We start from the raw sequence: 14080 nt of genomic DNA on the forward strand, positions 1-14080 counted from the left end.
TTAAAACCTGGTTTTTGGTATCATTCTCTAAGGCTGTGTCCACACTGCCCTCCAACTGAAGAATATGAACAAGAGTGCTGTTTGACTCAGGGCAAGCCATGATAGAAACTGGTGATCTCTACGTAAGCAGTGCATTTATTTTTCTCTGTGAGTATTATTACCAAGAGTTTCCAAGTAAAGATTTTCAAGAGAAACAGCTGTGGTTTGAAAAGATTTGTGATAATCCAGATGGTTTCTTGGAGGATAAATCTCCTTGATCATTTAAAATTAAAGTCTTTCAGTAAAGTTGAGTGTCTTTATGATTTTAAATACACTACTGGTGTGTGTGTGTGTGTGTGTGTGTGTATGTGTGGTGTGTGTGTGTGTGTGTGTGTGTGTGTGTGTAGTTACCATTGGCCTGTCTTGCTTGGGGCTTTATCTTTGGAAACAGCAAAAACCTCCTAACAGTGCCTCAAATTATTCTGCAATTAAGCCGGCAAAATACCTGAGGGAACTCTTCATGACAGCAGAAAACTCTTTGTGAAGAGATACAGTCAGACACCAACTACCCTGTTTGGAGAAGGTAGCACTTAGCCTCTGTGGGAACTGCCGCTCTCAACTTCTGAGACAAAATGGTCTACTCATATCACACAATTAATTATAATGCTGATTGCACATTGCTTCACATGAAGAACATATGCAGCCACATTGCTAAACTTGTCAAAGTGTGGGAATCTGGGTGACCAAAGTCTCCCAGTCCCTCTGACTCACTCTTTCGGGGCCCAGCGTCTACTTGCTGCTTGCTGACCACCCAGAGGCTGGCACTGGTCAGCCTTCATAGAGGGCTCTCTGCTCCCCCAAGATCTTTCTAGGCCTTCTCTACCATCAGAGTTGATCTATCTTATGTCGCCTTCCTGGGAGCTCTGCTAGGTATGTTCCAAGCTAAGCAGAAAATTGAATTCCCAGGGAGATGTGAGTGGCCGGCCAGCTTTCAGAGGTTACCCCTCCCCAAGGTGTGTACAGACTCACCAGCATCTCGTGGTGATCAGCCCAGGAGTCCTCCCTGGGGCACCTGTTAGGCTCCGCGTGGGCCTAACACACTGGTATTTGGTTCTGGAATCACCTCCCAAGTTTTACCCCCAAACCTATGGCACCCATGAATTGAAAAAGCCCTGGTGAGGAGTAACAGGGAGGTATTGATAAATAGACCCGTGAAAGATGGATTTGGGGTGGGCGGGGGGGGGGCTCCGAAATGCAAAGCCCTTATTGATACAATGAATTGTCAAAACTGTTGAAAAGTGAGATGCTATAAAGGAATGTGTGGGCGGGACATCATGTGTATCCTTTAGAGTTTCTGCAACGGGCAGAGACTCCTGAACGGGTGGATAAAGGTGGCAGGACTCGTCCAGCACACCTGCTTGTGAGGCTGTGACAAGGTAGAGACATGCAAGCCAGCGTAACTCAGCCGCACTGAGCAGAAATTGGAGGGCCTGTTGCAGCACCTGACTGGCCAGACTGCATTAGCCTCCGCTAATCCCCCAGAGCCTCCTGCCAGGTCACTTCTGGTCTCAGACATGGAGCAGAACCTTCTTCGGCACTCCACGGGCAACTGGGAGAGGGGGATTCCAGAACGCTGCTGACGCCGGAGGGGTTGTCTCCCTTGGTGCTTGCTGCAGCCGCGGGCCGTGGAAGAACACCTGTGAATGTAGGTGTTTACCCACCCACCTTACAAGGATGTTTGAAAAAGAACCCGTTAAGAAGGGAGGTCTGTCCCCTGAATCGGACTGCGGAGCCATCTGGTGTTGCAGCTGACCTGAAAATGAATCCAGTAAATTTCAGACCTGAGTTACAGCTGGTGCAGGGAGATCTAAGAGACAGGTGGTTCCCTTAACAGCTGTACATCCAGAGAGGGGAGGCAAGAAAGAAAATCCCAACTTCGCTGAACCGTCATGGGTTTTCTGAGATCTGTAGTAGCTTCCTGACCTTTTGCCATGATGATGACCACATCAAGGCAAATAGTATTTCTCCCTTCCTTTTGTTGAAATAATCCCTGCAGGTCAATGAATCTAAGATTTTAAGTGAGTGTATCAAGTGGTGGATGGATGAAGAAGACTGGTTATTAGCTGGGAGGGTACTCTCAGAAATAAGAGTCTTACATTGGCGGTGTACAGACTAATGCCTCTTTGGGGGGAAAACCACAAATTACCGTATCTAGGGTGGCTACTTGAATTTGTACTTCTGTATTTATCCTGCAAATTTTAAGAGAACTTTAATCAAACACTGTTTTTATTAGGTGAATTAGTATGCATGCCGAAATGAAGTGTAAGTTATTTTTAGCTCAAGAAAAGTAAAGAATAATTTTGACTTTTTAAAAACTTGTTCTAAACAAAACACTTTGGCCGTATATCCATGTTGTTTTGAGAAGGATTTTAGGCAGCCCTGGTTTTTATTCTCGGATTAAGAGGTAATGAAACTAAAGCAACTAAGGTATAGAGGAAGTAAGCTATTTCTGTCTAAGTCACTCAGGAACCAAATGTATGAAACCGAAAGTAGAGTCTTGAGGTGATATTCCCAATCCTTTTGTCTTCCCCAAAACCTCCATGTTTGTGCAAATAGTTCAGTGCATGAGGGTAACCAGCTGAGGCTAGAGGCAGAGGCAGAAATTCAGCCCAGCCCCTGCTCGCCACGCCTGGGGTCATGGGGAGGAGCTGTGCCCACGTTTTCCAAAGGTGCTAAGTGTGTTTCCCAAACACAGCACCGAGGGGCTGAGCTGTTGGTTTGGGGGTCGGGAAGCAGATCACCAGTATCAACCGGGATGTTCTCCTGTGTATTATTACAACTGCAACTAGACCTTAGCTTGGCATAATCTCTAAAAACCTTTGTTTCAATGGGTAAAGGAGGCGAGAGCTACGCACAGTTTGAAGAGGGTCTGTCGAGGTAACCCTGATTGCACAAGCTAAGAGGACACTGGATGCACCTGGGAAGAGTTTGAGATTTGGGGTATCTTCCCATCTGCCCTTTTGGACATGAGACTCGTCTCCCCATTCCTTTCCTCTCTGCCTCCCTATCTCACACTGCTCACTTGTCCTTTCTCTAAACACACACACATACACACACACTCACACACATACACACACGCACCGCCTTCTATTCACTACAGACTTTGTTCAAGAGGAAAGTGCTTTAGCCAAATTGACACGAAGATGTAAATAGCTAAGAACAATTAGATGTTTCCATCCCCATGGGGAGCATTTTAATACTTAAATCGGAAACAACCTGTACCTTCCTAGTGGACTTCAGGCAGTGAGAAGTAGTAGGGATTTTGTTCAGACGTTGAAGGCAGGAGTGCTTCTTTTATTCCCAAGACCGTTGCAGCTTGGTCAGAGCTCTTCCGGTTGGACCCACACACGGGGTTCACTCAGGAGCATCATCTTTGCTCCTTGCTGCTTTTATCTTACCATTGTCTTTAGTTCGCCATTTTCGGTGCCCCTGCCCACCCTTCCACCATCCCTGTATGCTGGTCTGCACTTCCTTCTCAGCTCTGAGCCTGGCCACCCTGGCTTTCTTCTTTATCTTCTGAATTGCTCTCTCTCCAGGCAAGCACATGCCTTATAACTTCCACTCCACTGTTAAGTCTTCTTTCTTCTAAATAACCCCGTCCCAAAATCTATCTGCATGAGGGTATCAGACTCTGCCCCTGTCCAGAAGCTCTGGTTATCGTGGTTGAAGTTTCGAGCTTCCCCATTGCTCCCTTCTCCAGCAGCCAACACCATAAGCCCAGGAGAGGGAGAGAAGAAGTTCCTGAGCTTCTGTGAGGGGCTTTCGGAAGGCAGAGGTTATGATGTCTCTCTCTGCTTTTCTTACTAGACCAAGCCCAGTGAAGCATAGTTGGTATTTCTGTCTTCCTCTTCTTCTTCTTAGAGTGATTGCAGTGGGTTGCTGGAAGCAGGGACTTGACTTCCCTGTTTAAACTTCTTCCTAGATCCGAAGCAATTCCTATAGCTGGTCTTGGGCTCACATCATGCCACTAAAGCCAGAGTCACTCGTTAAATTGAACAGTTCAGTAAAAAAAAAAAAAAAAAAAAACTACCATCAGGCCAAATGAACTCTGGTCACAGGAGTCAAAATAGCTAAAGTGAAAAACTCATCTAAAAAAATGGTCAGTCTGGCACCTGGGTGGCTCAGTCAGTTAAGTGTCCGACTCCTGATTTCGGCTCAGGTCATGATCCCAGGGTCCTGAGATTGAGCCCCGTGTCAGGCTCCACACTGAGCTTGGGCCCTGCCTAAGATTCTCTCTCTCTCCCTCTCCATCTGCCCCCCCAACTCAGTCTCTCTCTCTCAAAAATAAATAAATAATAATAAAAATGGTCAGTCCACTATCTATGATTCTTTCAAGAAACTTAATGATTTTCAATTTCTTCCATCATGTCATTGAACTCCTACATTTTAGGAGTTTCTAATCCTTGGATGACTGTAGTTTGAGTGCCAAGAAGCAAAGATTGTACTGTGCTTTGTCCAGAAGGTGAAGGTTTTGTGTATTTTGTATATTTAATCTTGGTAGACTAAAACAAAATCGAATATATGACAAGTTTCCAAATTTCTTATCTAAATGAGGAGGAAGCACCGTAGATGTATTTAGAAATGCTGAATGAATGGAATTGAACTTTATTTTCCCCTACTCTTTAAAGATTTTATTTATTTGTTTAGAAAGAGAATGGGTGAGTGCACGTGCATGAACGGGAGAGGGGCAAAGGGGGAGGGGGAGAATCTCCAGCAGACTCCGAGCTGAGTGCAGAGCCCGACACAGGGCTCAATACCATGACCCCGAGATCATGACCTGAGTCAAAATCAAGAGTCAGACGTTCAACTGACTGAGCCACCGAGGCGCCCCTCTCTACTCTTTTGAATGAGTTTTTGTTTTGAAAAACCGGAATGCCTGAGCCAACCTTTGATGGTTTGCAATGCCAACTCCCTGTTGTCAACTCTGCCATTTTTTTTTTTTTTTTTTTTTTTTACTGTCCTTGGTCTTATTTACTTTATTCCCCAAAATAGAACTAAGGTTGATGCCAGAGTGCTGTGCATTTCTGTCATGGTACTTGGTGTATATACTCTGTTTGGTGTGAGTACCTCTCAAAGCCCTCCCCAGCTCTCTGGCTCCATGCTTTAGGATCCTCTAGTACACTCAGGGTCAAATATTTACAGTCTTCATGAGTGCATCCCCCCCCTTTTCTGCCTCAGCACAACTTACAAAGACAGCTCAGCTCAGAGGAATCATCTTCTTTCTTTAAAATTTTAAACATTTTTTCCACCCCCTTTTCCCAAGCCTGGCTGTGCTAAGAACCTATATGCTGATGAACAGATCATTAACTGGTATCACTATCTAATTTAAACAGCTGTGTTAACGAGTATCTTTGGCTACAAACTGAAGAAGGGGTCAGCCATCCTTCAGAATGCAGAAGTAATGGTACAAGGCTTCAGCACCATTTTCTTTGGTGGAGGAAGTTGGTTGGGAAGAGGGGTTTGGGTGGCCTCTCCTGGGGGGTATTCAGCCCGGGCTCCCAGACTCCCGTCAGCTCTTGGAAATAAGGAATCCGAAAGTTGCCGGTTGATGTGCCGTAGCCATATCTAATAAGACGTGGGACAGTGTGTGCAAACATGGGTATGGGCGTGTGCCCACCCATACTGTAACTGAATTTCCAAACTGGTTAAAATAGCCTTGCATGTTGGCCAACAAATACTGAGTATCTCATATATGGAACTTTGTGATATACACTATGGTGGAGATAAAAAAGAAGAAAGCAATATCCCAGATTTTCAGAACCTTATAATCCAGTGGTCTAAACCATTGAGTTTAGAGAGTGTTTTAAAAATGTGATGTTCTAGAATATCCTTTAAGGAAATTATAGTTACTGTAAGTTCCTGCCATTGTCACTGTGATTAAACACTTCTCTGTATGTAGCTACACAAGCCCCGTTAACATGTCACCCACCACTTCCCCCCTCATTCCTGAAGAGCTGTGTTCCAGGTAGTTGGTGCACAGAGTCATGAATTGATCTCCAATGTGGGTAAAGCTAATAAATATGGTTTGGGTGAAAGGCACTGGTAAAAGCTTGAGATGTTATTACTGTTCTCATGCACTTTATTATTTTTACATTGTGCATCCTTTTAAGTCGATTATTTGTTCGCCATAGTCTCCATTATATCTAAGCAAAGCATTCACAGAAATTTCTAAAACCTTTTCATTTCTCTCTGTAGGTTGTTGTTTCGTAACATTTTATACAAGAAAAGCTGCACTTGAGGCCCAGAATGCACTGCACAATATTAAAACTTTACCTGGGGTGAGTCGGTTTACTTTTGTACCAAAATCACTTTATTGCTTGAAAATGGTCCTTTCAACTGAAGGTTCTAGTTATGGCTCTTAGTGGCAAAAATGACTTTGGTCTTTTGAGGAGTGTGTGCTGACCCCTCTGTTCCCCTCAGCAGCCAAACCAGCTGGCCGGCCCATAAAGAAGGACTGGCATTAATGCTGATGGAAAGAGCTCTCAAATAGTATGTCCCCTCGTTAGAAAATCAGAGTGACCCCACTGGGTAGCAGCGGCTGCCAAAGAGTATTGGGTGGGCTAAGATTTTAAAAGGGGGAAAAAAAAAATCCAACACACACGAGAAAAGCAGATGGAAAAGGAAAAGCTTTTACTCACCAGGAGCCCCTTTTGAAATTTAGTCTTAGATTTTCTTTTGAAAGGACAAAATGTACCCTGTACAGCCATAATATTAAACCTCCTAATGGTTTCTCAACAGTCAACGATGGTTAACAAAGTCAGTGTTTTAATGCCTAATTTGTGGCTTCATGTTGATAGTGAACAGAAAATACAAAGCTTACAATTTTTTTCCATTTCATTCCTGGTAATATTTGATGATTAGTACAATTCACTAGAAGTGAACTGATGTTGTATGTAGTTACTGCATCAGAATACGTTATTTCTGGGGTTTTGTGGCAATTTTATATATTGCATGCTGGTGTAAAGTGTCCTGTGCTGTTTGCGTATTTTCCCCATTGACCCAAATATCAGTGATGAGTTCATTTAATATCCTACTGATGTGCGTTGGTTCTAATGAAGAACTTGTGGTAAGCGGTGCAATAATAATTTCATTGAAACCTGGTTTGATCAGAGTATAAGAAAGATAATACAGTGTCCCTAATGTTTTCAGCTGCCATTTTGCTGTCTCTGTAGACATACACGGACACCTGTGGATTCACATGCTAACATATGCACACATAGGCATTTTATACCCCATCACCCCCAGAAAGGAGAGCATTTGTTTAAATCACCTTAGGTCCATTGAAAATTTCATAGTATTTTATAGTGGCAAGACACTCAAGAAAAAGTTTTCAAACCATTAGCTTCTTAGCCACCCAAAAGTAATAAATTATGAACCATGGTCTTCAGTCCCACCTCTGTGGCTCCTCCCTTTTCCTTAAAGCAAATCAAAGAGCAGAGGATTCAGAAAAGCAAGCATGTGGTAGCAGAATTCTCCCTCCCCATTTTGCTACTTCTCCCTGAAACTTTTAAGGTGGTTTTAGTAAGGCAGGTTTTAGTACATCTAAGTGCTTGTGCTCAGTGACTTTTTTTTTTAATATTATTTCAGCTTTGTTTTCCTTATAAATGGAATTTTTTTTCAATATAAATTCTAGAAGCCTGCAGCGTTAATCACATTATCAAATGAAGCAACCAAGACAAATATTTACTGGCTCAGCCGACAATAGGAAATTTTTTTTTTTTTTAATTTCTCAGTCTCCTAATCAAACCCAAAGACCACTTTGTAGTCCTTCTTTTAAAAAGAAATACTTTATAATAATCAGCACACAAAATCCCTTCTGGTATATTTAAAAAAATTCCTGAGATGATGAATTTATTTAGCATTTAGGGTATATTAATGCCGAATCACATTCTATTTTAAATTAATGCAAAGCTTGGGTAATTTGAATTCATCCACTCCACTAAAATTTGCACAACTCCCCAGTATGCCATCCTTAGTGGTGAAGACACTCTCAAGAAGCCCAGAGTTAATATGATGAGTGGGCCATGTTGAAAAACATACAAGGGGCTGGCAAGTCTGCTTCTGTTTGGGACATCTTACTCTGACCCTTTCCTAGCAAACAAGTAGCATCTTCAGTATTTAAAAAAAAAATGTTGCATATATTGTTTTTCTCTTCTTAAAAATTCTGCATGTGGAAGTCAGGAATGGTGATTTTGGAGACCCGTTAAGTGCAAGAATTCTGTAGTTGAAAAAGATGGCTTGGGGATTGTTTCTTGGTTTTCTTTTTCTCCGGTTCAACTTCGTCTGCCCCATTACCTGTGGCGGGTTAAAGGGAAATCGTGAGAAGCCAGGTCTGATTTGTAGGCTCCCAGCCTTCACAGTGCACACACTGCTGGTACATTTGCCACTTCAAGTTAGGTAAATGGGAACAGGGTTCCATATATTGCATTTATGGATAGTTCTGTCTGATAAACATCACCCTGAACAGCTATCAGGAAAACATGAAAGTTGGTTTCCTTTCAGCTGTGAGCTTTCGGTGAACAGAAAGAAATGGGACCAGACGTAAAAGATTAATGCATATTTGGGGGGAAAAAATATTGCAGGGTGCCTTGCTGTTTGATTACAAGCCTTGGAATTAGTCAACATTTCCATAATTCTAAACCAATATACACCTGTTTTCCCACTGTGACGTGAAGGCACAACTTAATTTAACAGAACCCCTGCTGTGCTAAATCTCTCATTAACTACCAAGTGAGTTCGGTAATTTAAAGTTGTAGCACTACTATTTTAACTGGTTGCCTTCATATTATGAAATTAATAAGAAATTAATGATGCACTTTGCCATATGCCTTCAATTTCTTTCTGAATAAAAATAAAAGGGATAAAGAAAAACACATCAGCAGCTGACACTTTAAAGCTTTTCTGTTTATCATTTTTCCTGCGGATAAAATCCATTAAAAAGGCACTTGCTGCTTTTTTTTTTTTTTTCCTAAAGTGTCCAAAACTTTCAATTTAAAACAAGATCAAATAGTGCTGGGTCCCACCCCCTCGTTTAATTTTCTTTTGCAGCTGATGTTTTGTATCATAGAGAACTTTTATCGTGCTCCCAAACTTGATTGATGTTTAGGGACCCGTCTTTCGGTCTTGAGAGAAACAAAGAACTCAGTTAGTATGGCAGAGGAAAAAAATGCTGATGGGATATCTTATTCAGGCACCCTTCCTTCATGCCATGTGTGGGTCGCAGAGACCCCTTCCATAGTGGACGGGGGGATAGGGCGAAGGATCAGTGCAGAGTCAAAGGGCACATTTTTCACGCCATGTGACTGAGGAAGACACTGGGTCTTTCATCCTCTGAAATGCTCACCAGAAATCCTAGAAATACACTATTGGAAACAAAGGGAGCCAATTCAACAGCTCAGCACAGGGAGGAGCAAAGAATGAGCATCTGGGGGTCCTTTCCCTGGGTTGACCCTGCTGTCCTCTGGAAAGGGAGGCCTGACGCTTGAGCAGCAGATCACATCTCAGGCACAATGCCTCACTTACTCACACTAAGGAGTCTTGAGTGCCTACTGTGTCCCAGGCACTAAGCTAGAGCGGTTCGTGCATGTGCATGCCTGCCCTTCGGCTGCGTAGTGAGTGAGACTCCCGTCACCCGGAAGAGAAGACCTCTGGTATGTCAGGCAGGACCACGTGACGAGCCCTTGGGCTGGCTGCAAACCTGACCTTTGCCGAAGCCGAGTCACTCGTGTTCCTGGACAGATTTTGGTTGCCTCCACCTGTTGACAGGATAGCAAGTCGGGCTCAGAGGTGGCTGCTTTTGTTCAGGAAGGCACAGCCTACCTGGTAGAAGAAGTCAGTAGAAATGTCATCGTCCACCGTTGTATCTCCCAGAGAGAAATCTTTGTGAAGGCAACCTGCGAGATTCATTTTGTTTTCACCGACTTGATTTAGCTTAATTAAAAACTAAAATAAAGACCTTAATTGAGGCGCAGGAAAGCCCCCACGATCTTTTCAATAATCAGACGTCCAGGGCCCCAGAGCCCCGTGCCCGTGTCAGCACTGTGCCTTAGGTCATTCTTCTTTCAAGGTCTTCACACATACTGTCTCTAGCAATAAGGCTTTCTGATTGAAAGTCTACAGCAGTATCATTAGAGCATTCACTGTATAAATTAATTTAATTAAGGATGTAATAACAGAGAGGAATACAGTTTTGAAAAAGCTCTTAAATTTTAACAGCAAGGAGGAATCAGAATCTAAATGTCTTGTAAAATATTAATTGCAAATTTCTTCCAGACATTTTCTCGGCCTATGCCTTACTCCTTCCTTTCTTTCTAGAATCACGACCAGTTTTATTAAATGCAGTTTATATTAAGGAGTTACTGCCCTGAGAGAACATTTGTTTAGAGCACTCCATTTTAGTGGTGGCTTACTGAAAGGTGTTTTATAATAACACATGCAATGTGAGCAAGGACTGCACGTAGATTGGAGATATAAAAACAAATGAGCCTCATCCAGTAGGAAGAAGCTGTAAATAAAACTGCCTCTTGGGACAAGTGTGTTCACCCACATGAAGTGAATGAGCCCCTTCTTGGCTTGCCCTTGAAGAGATCATTTACCGACGCGGGTAGGCACTCTCTTTCCTCCCAGGTGGCTTTCCACGCAACTCTCCATAGAATTGTACCCCTGTGTCCTTTAAGAGTGGAATGCTGGGGGTTTAATATTCTCTCAACAGAACAGCTAGGCTCTCACTGGGACCAAATTCAGTTTGCCCATTGAATGCATTTTGAGGTGCTCATTTTCTTTGAACCACCTCTTCTAATTATTAATAAGTATTTAATGCCTTTGTTCTCAGAGCCTTGATGATTATTTTTATCATTCATCATTATTATTTCTGTCATAAAACCCCTCAAACCCCATCTCATCATATCATGGATATTCCCTGCCCCCTGCCCCAAAACCATCTCACTTAAATCTAAGCCTAACTAGGCCAGGCTAGATAAAGTTTCTTCTCTGATGCCATTTACTTAAAACAGGAAGAAACGACCAAAACATCTGCACGAGCAGGGTTCAGTCCTCAAAATCGTGTATCATGTAGAACACACAGAACATTCATGCACTCATTCGACAAGTCTTCATCGAATTTTTATTGTTTGCCCAGAACTGCTCCGGTAACTAGAGAATACAGTAGCAGCCACGCTATTTATAACTGAATCACCCCAAAACAAAGCAAGCTCACCATGCCTGTACATGCTTAATGCTTAATAAATAGCTCTTGGATATTTAGTGCCCAGATGAGTTAGTTTCACAAAATATTTCCAGAGGAGTCAAGTTTTGTTCCCGAAAAATGGCGGTTTTGCCCACAAGTGTTCCAAGTGCTCCAAAATCCAAGATGAATATAGATTTGCTGTTACATGTGTGAGAGAGATGTAATTTATATCCTATACCCAGAGCTCTATGTACGTCTCTATATACTTAAGATGGATATATATTCACACACATCCACATGCGGGTATTAATTCAGCCAAATAAATAAAACCAGGAAGATAGAGCTTAAAATCCCATTTTCTGTTTGGCCTGCCAACATAGCCTTCATTACTTTGTAGTCCCCTTTCTTGCATTAGGCTTCATGAACTCCATCCTTCTTACATTGGTTTGTCTGTTGGCTGGTCTCTGCTTCGAGTCAGGATCATGGCGAGTGCTCAGTGCATGTGTGAGGGTCCTTGAAAACTGCTGTTTAATGGTGTTAATCCCTGCCTTCCACCTTCTTAACAGAAGAGGAGGCGCTGAATGAGATAATGTATGTAATGCTTTCTGAGCCCCTGAAGAAATGTGCTTCGAAGACATTGTTTCTACTTGACAGGTTGTATAGGTGTGAACTCCTCTCAGGTAGCAACCCAACATACCAAAAGCGTGTGCTGTGTAGTGTGTAAACTGGGAACATCGATTTGGTGTACATTCTTGAGATTTGCATTTGCTGGATGGGGCCTGGGCCGAAATTGTTGGCCTCGTAGGACCTGCCCAAAGCAGCTGTTCCCCTGCTGCCTGCATTGTTTTTAGTATAACCCTAAGTTCTGCAGAAATGAAAGCTAAACGAAAAGTAAGGACCTTTTTTTTTTTTTTAAAGATGACCCTGTGAGTGACTGTGATGGAGAGTGAGTGTCACGGTGTGGGTAGGGAGCAGCTCCTTGGGGGTGCACCTGCCCGCCTGGAGCCAGGCCAGCATGGAGGAGGGCTCAAGCTGCAGAAAGAAGCAGCCCCAAGTGAGATCAGGCAGGCGTGGAAGGGGTGCTGAAAGAATCTCGGGGCCCAGTTGGTTCCCGGTCTGCAGGCCAATCGCAAGGGGTCTGGGAAAGCACCTTTTAATACTTCACAAAAAGCCCTTGGAACTCGTCTAGTTCACACACCATAAAATTTTTACCTGCCACCTGACTGAGCAGAGGGTTCTTCTGCTTTAGGCTGGCAGGCATTCAGTTTAGTAGCTTTGATCGGCACGTAGTGATGTATGGCTTTGATTAACTAAAATGAAAACCTGGTTACTTTTAAAATAGACCCACTCAATACAAGGAAGTCTGTGGGAGAAAATGAGGGGTCGTTGGTGGTGAAAAGTTGGAAATGACCAAGCAAAGCAGCCCAGCCGGCCCAGAGTTAAAACGGGGAGCAGCGGGGTGCCTGGGTGGCTCAGTTGGTTAAGCAACTGCCTTCGGCTTAGGTCATGATTCTGGAGTCCCGGGATCGAGTCCCACATCGGGCTCCCTGCTCAACAGGGACTCTGCTTCTCCCTCTGACCCTCCCCCCTCTCATGCTCTCTCTCATTCTCTCTCTCAAGTAAATAAATAAAGTCTTTAAAAAAAAAACAAAACAAAACAGGGAGCAGCTACATCACCTTTTGATAATGGAACTTGGGTGGAAGGTCTTGCTTCCCTGGTTTTGCAAACAACATAGTCTCAACTACATACCTAGTTACCGAGACTGTTGTGAGGGCTTCGGAGAGCATCTGTGCAAACGCCTCAGCTCAGGGGCCCGGCCGGGGGTGCAGAATTGCCCCGTGTCATGAAGCAGGACTGCGATCCCATTGGTAACATGTGAGAACACAATAGGGTGGCACAGTGGCAAAAAAAAAAAAAAAAAAAAAGAAAGAATAGTTAAATTTCAGAGGTACTTACTTCTCTTTGATATCCCGAGACTACCTCGGGAATATTAAGTTCACTCATTAGATCCCAGTTCCATTAGAGGTTGTTAAGATTTCAGAAGAAGATTGTGGGGAGAATCCATGAATTTGATTAAAGTTCTGGATGGAATTGCAGAGGAAGGAGTTATGACAATCAAATGAAAGGGGAAAGGTTTTTTTCTAATTTTTTTTAAAGATTTTATTTTTAAGTTATCTCTACGCCCAATGTGGGGCTTGAACTTACAACCCCAGGGAAAATTTTTAAAAAATAATAATAAAGTTGGAAAATAGTTCAAATTATGCCTTGAGAGTATTATGTAGTCCCCATGAGAACTCGTCCCCTGAAAATATTACTGTCGTGCCAGACAGACCATGGGAATCTGTCACGGGGTGGGGTGGGCACAGCTCAGGAGACTGTGTCCAGTGCAAGTGGGCTGGCCAGTTCTCAGCCTCAAGCTCCAGGCCATGAAAAAGTATGTGACCTGGGTGGGTGTGGAGAGAGTTCTCCCCAGGGTTCTTCCCCACCCACCACAACATGGAGAATGGCCGAGCTGGGGGAAGAGAGGCCAGGATCAAAGGGAGCCTTAGAACCCCCAGTGGGCCAGATCCAGTGCGGTGAGTGCAAGGCAAGCAGGCCAGCCCCTGGGAGGCGGGCAGGGAAAGAAGCTTCATGTACCCTTTGCTCATTTGAGCCGCAGACTGTCACTGTGCACAGGTGCGCAGGAAGTCTCATTAGTATTATGACATAATCTATTAAAGTTGTTTTGATAATAAAGCAGTATCTCAGGACCATATCATTACTGCTTTCCCTACCCACAAGTCACCAAGATGAAAGCATAAACAATAAACAGTTGCCTGCAGGAGATTTCAGAGAACGGACACGGTGACAAATGT

General features: G+C 43.5%; 1 protein-coding gene across 10 annotated transcripts in view; it reads left to right on the plus strand.

Annotated features, from left to right (window-relative positions):
* Window positions 1–14080, plus strand: part of CELF2 (CUGBP Elav-like family member 2) — an 803688-nt gene that overhangs the window by 690182 nt on the left and 99426 nt on the right. For all 10 annotated transcript variants that reach the window (XM_032426083.1, XM_032426080.1, XM_032426078.1 and 7 more), the window contains one exon: window positions 6235–6317. In XM_032426083.1, the coding sequence (XP_032281974.1) occupies window positions 6235–6317 (83 nt within the window). The remainder of the gene's footprint in view (window positions 1–6234; window positions 6318–14080) is intronic.

Source organism: Phoca vitulina, unplaced genomic scaffold (genome assembly GCF_004348235.1).
Source record: "Phoca vitulina isolate PV1807 unplaced genomic scaffold, GSC_HSeal_1.0 scaffold33, whole genome shotgun sequence".
Taxonomy (NCBI): domain Eukaryota; kingdom Metazoa; phylum Chordata; class Mammalia; order Carnivora; family Phocidae; genus Phoca; species Phoca vitulina.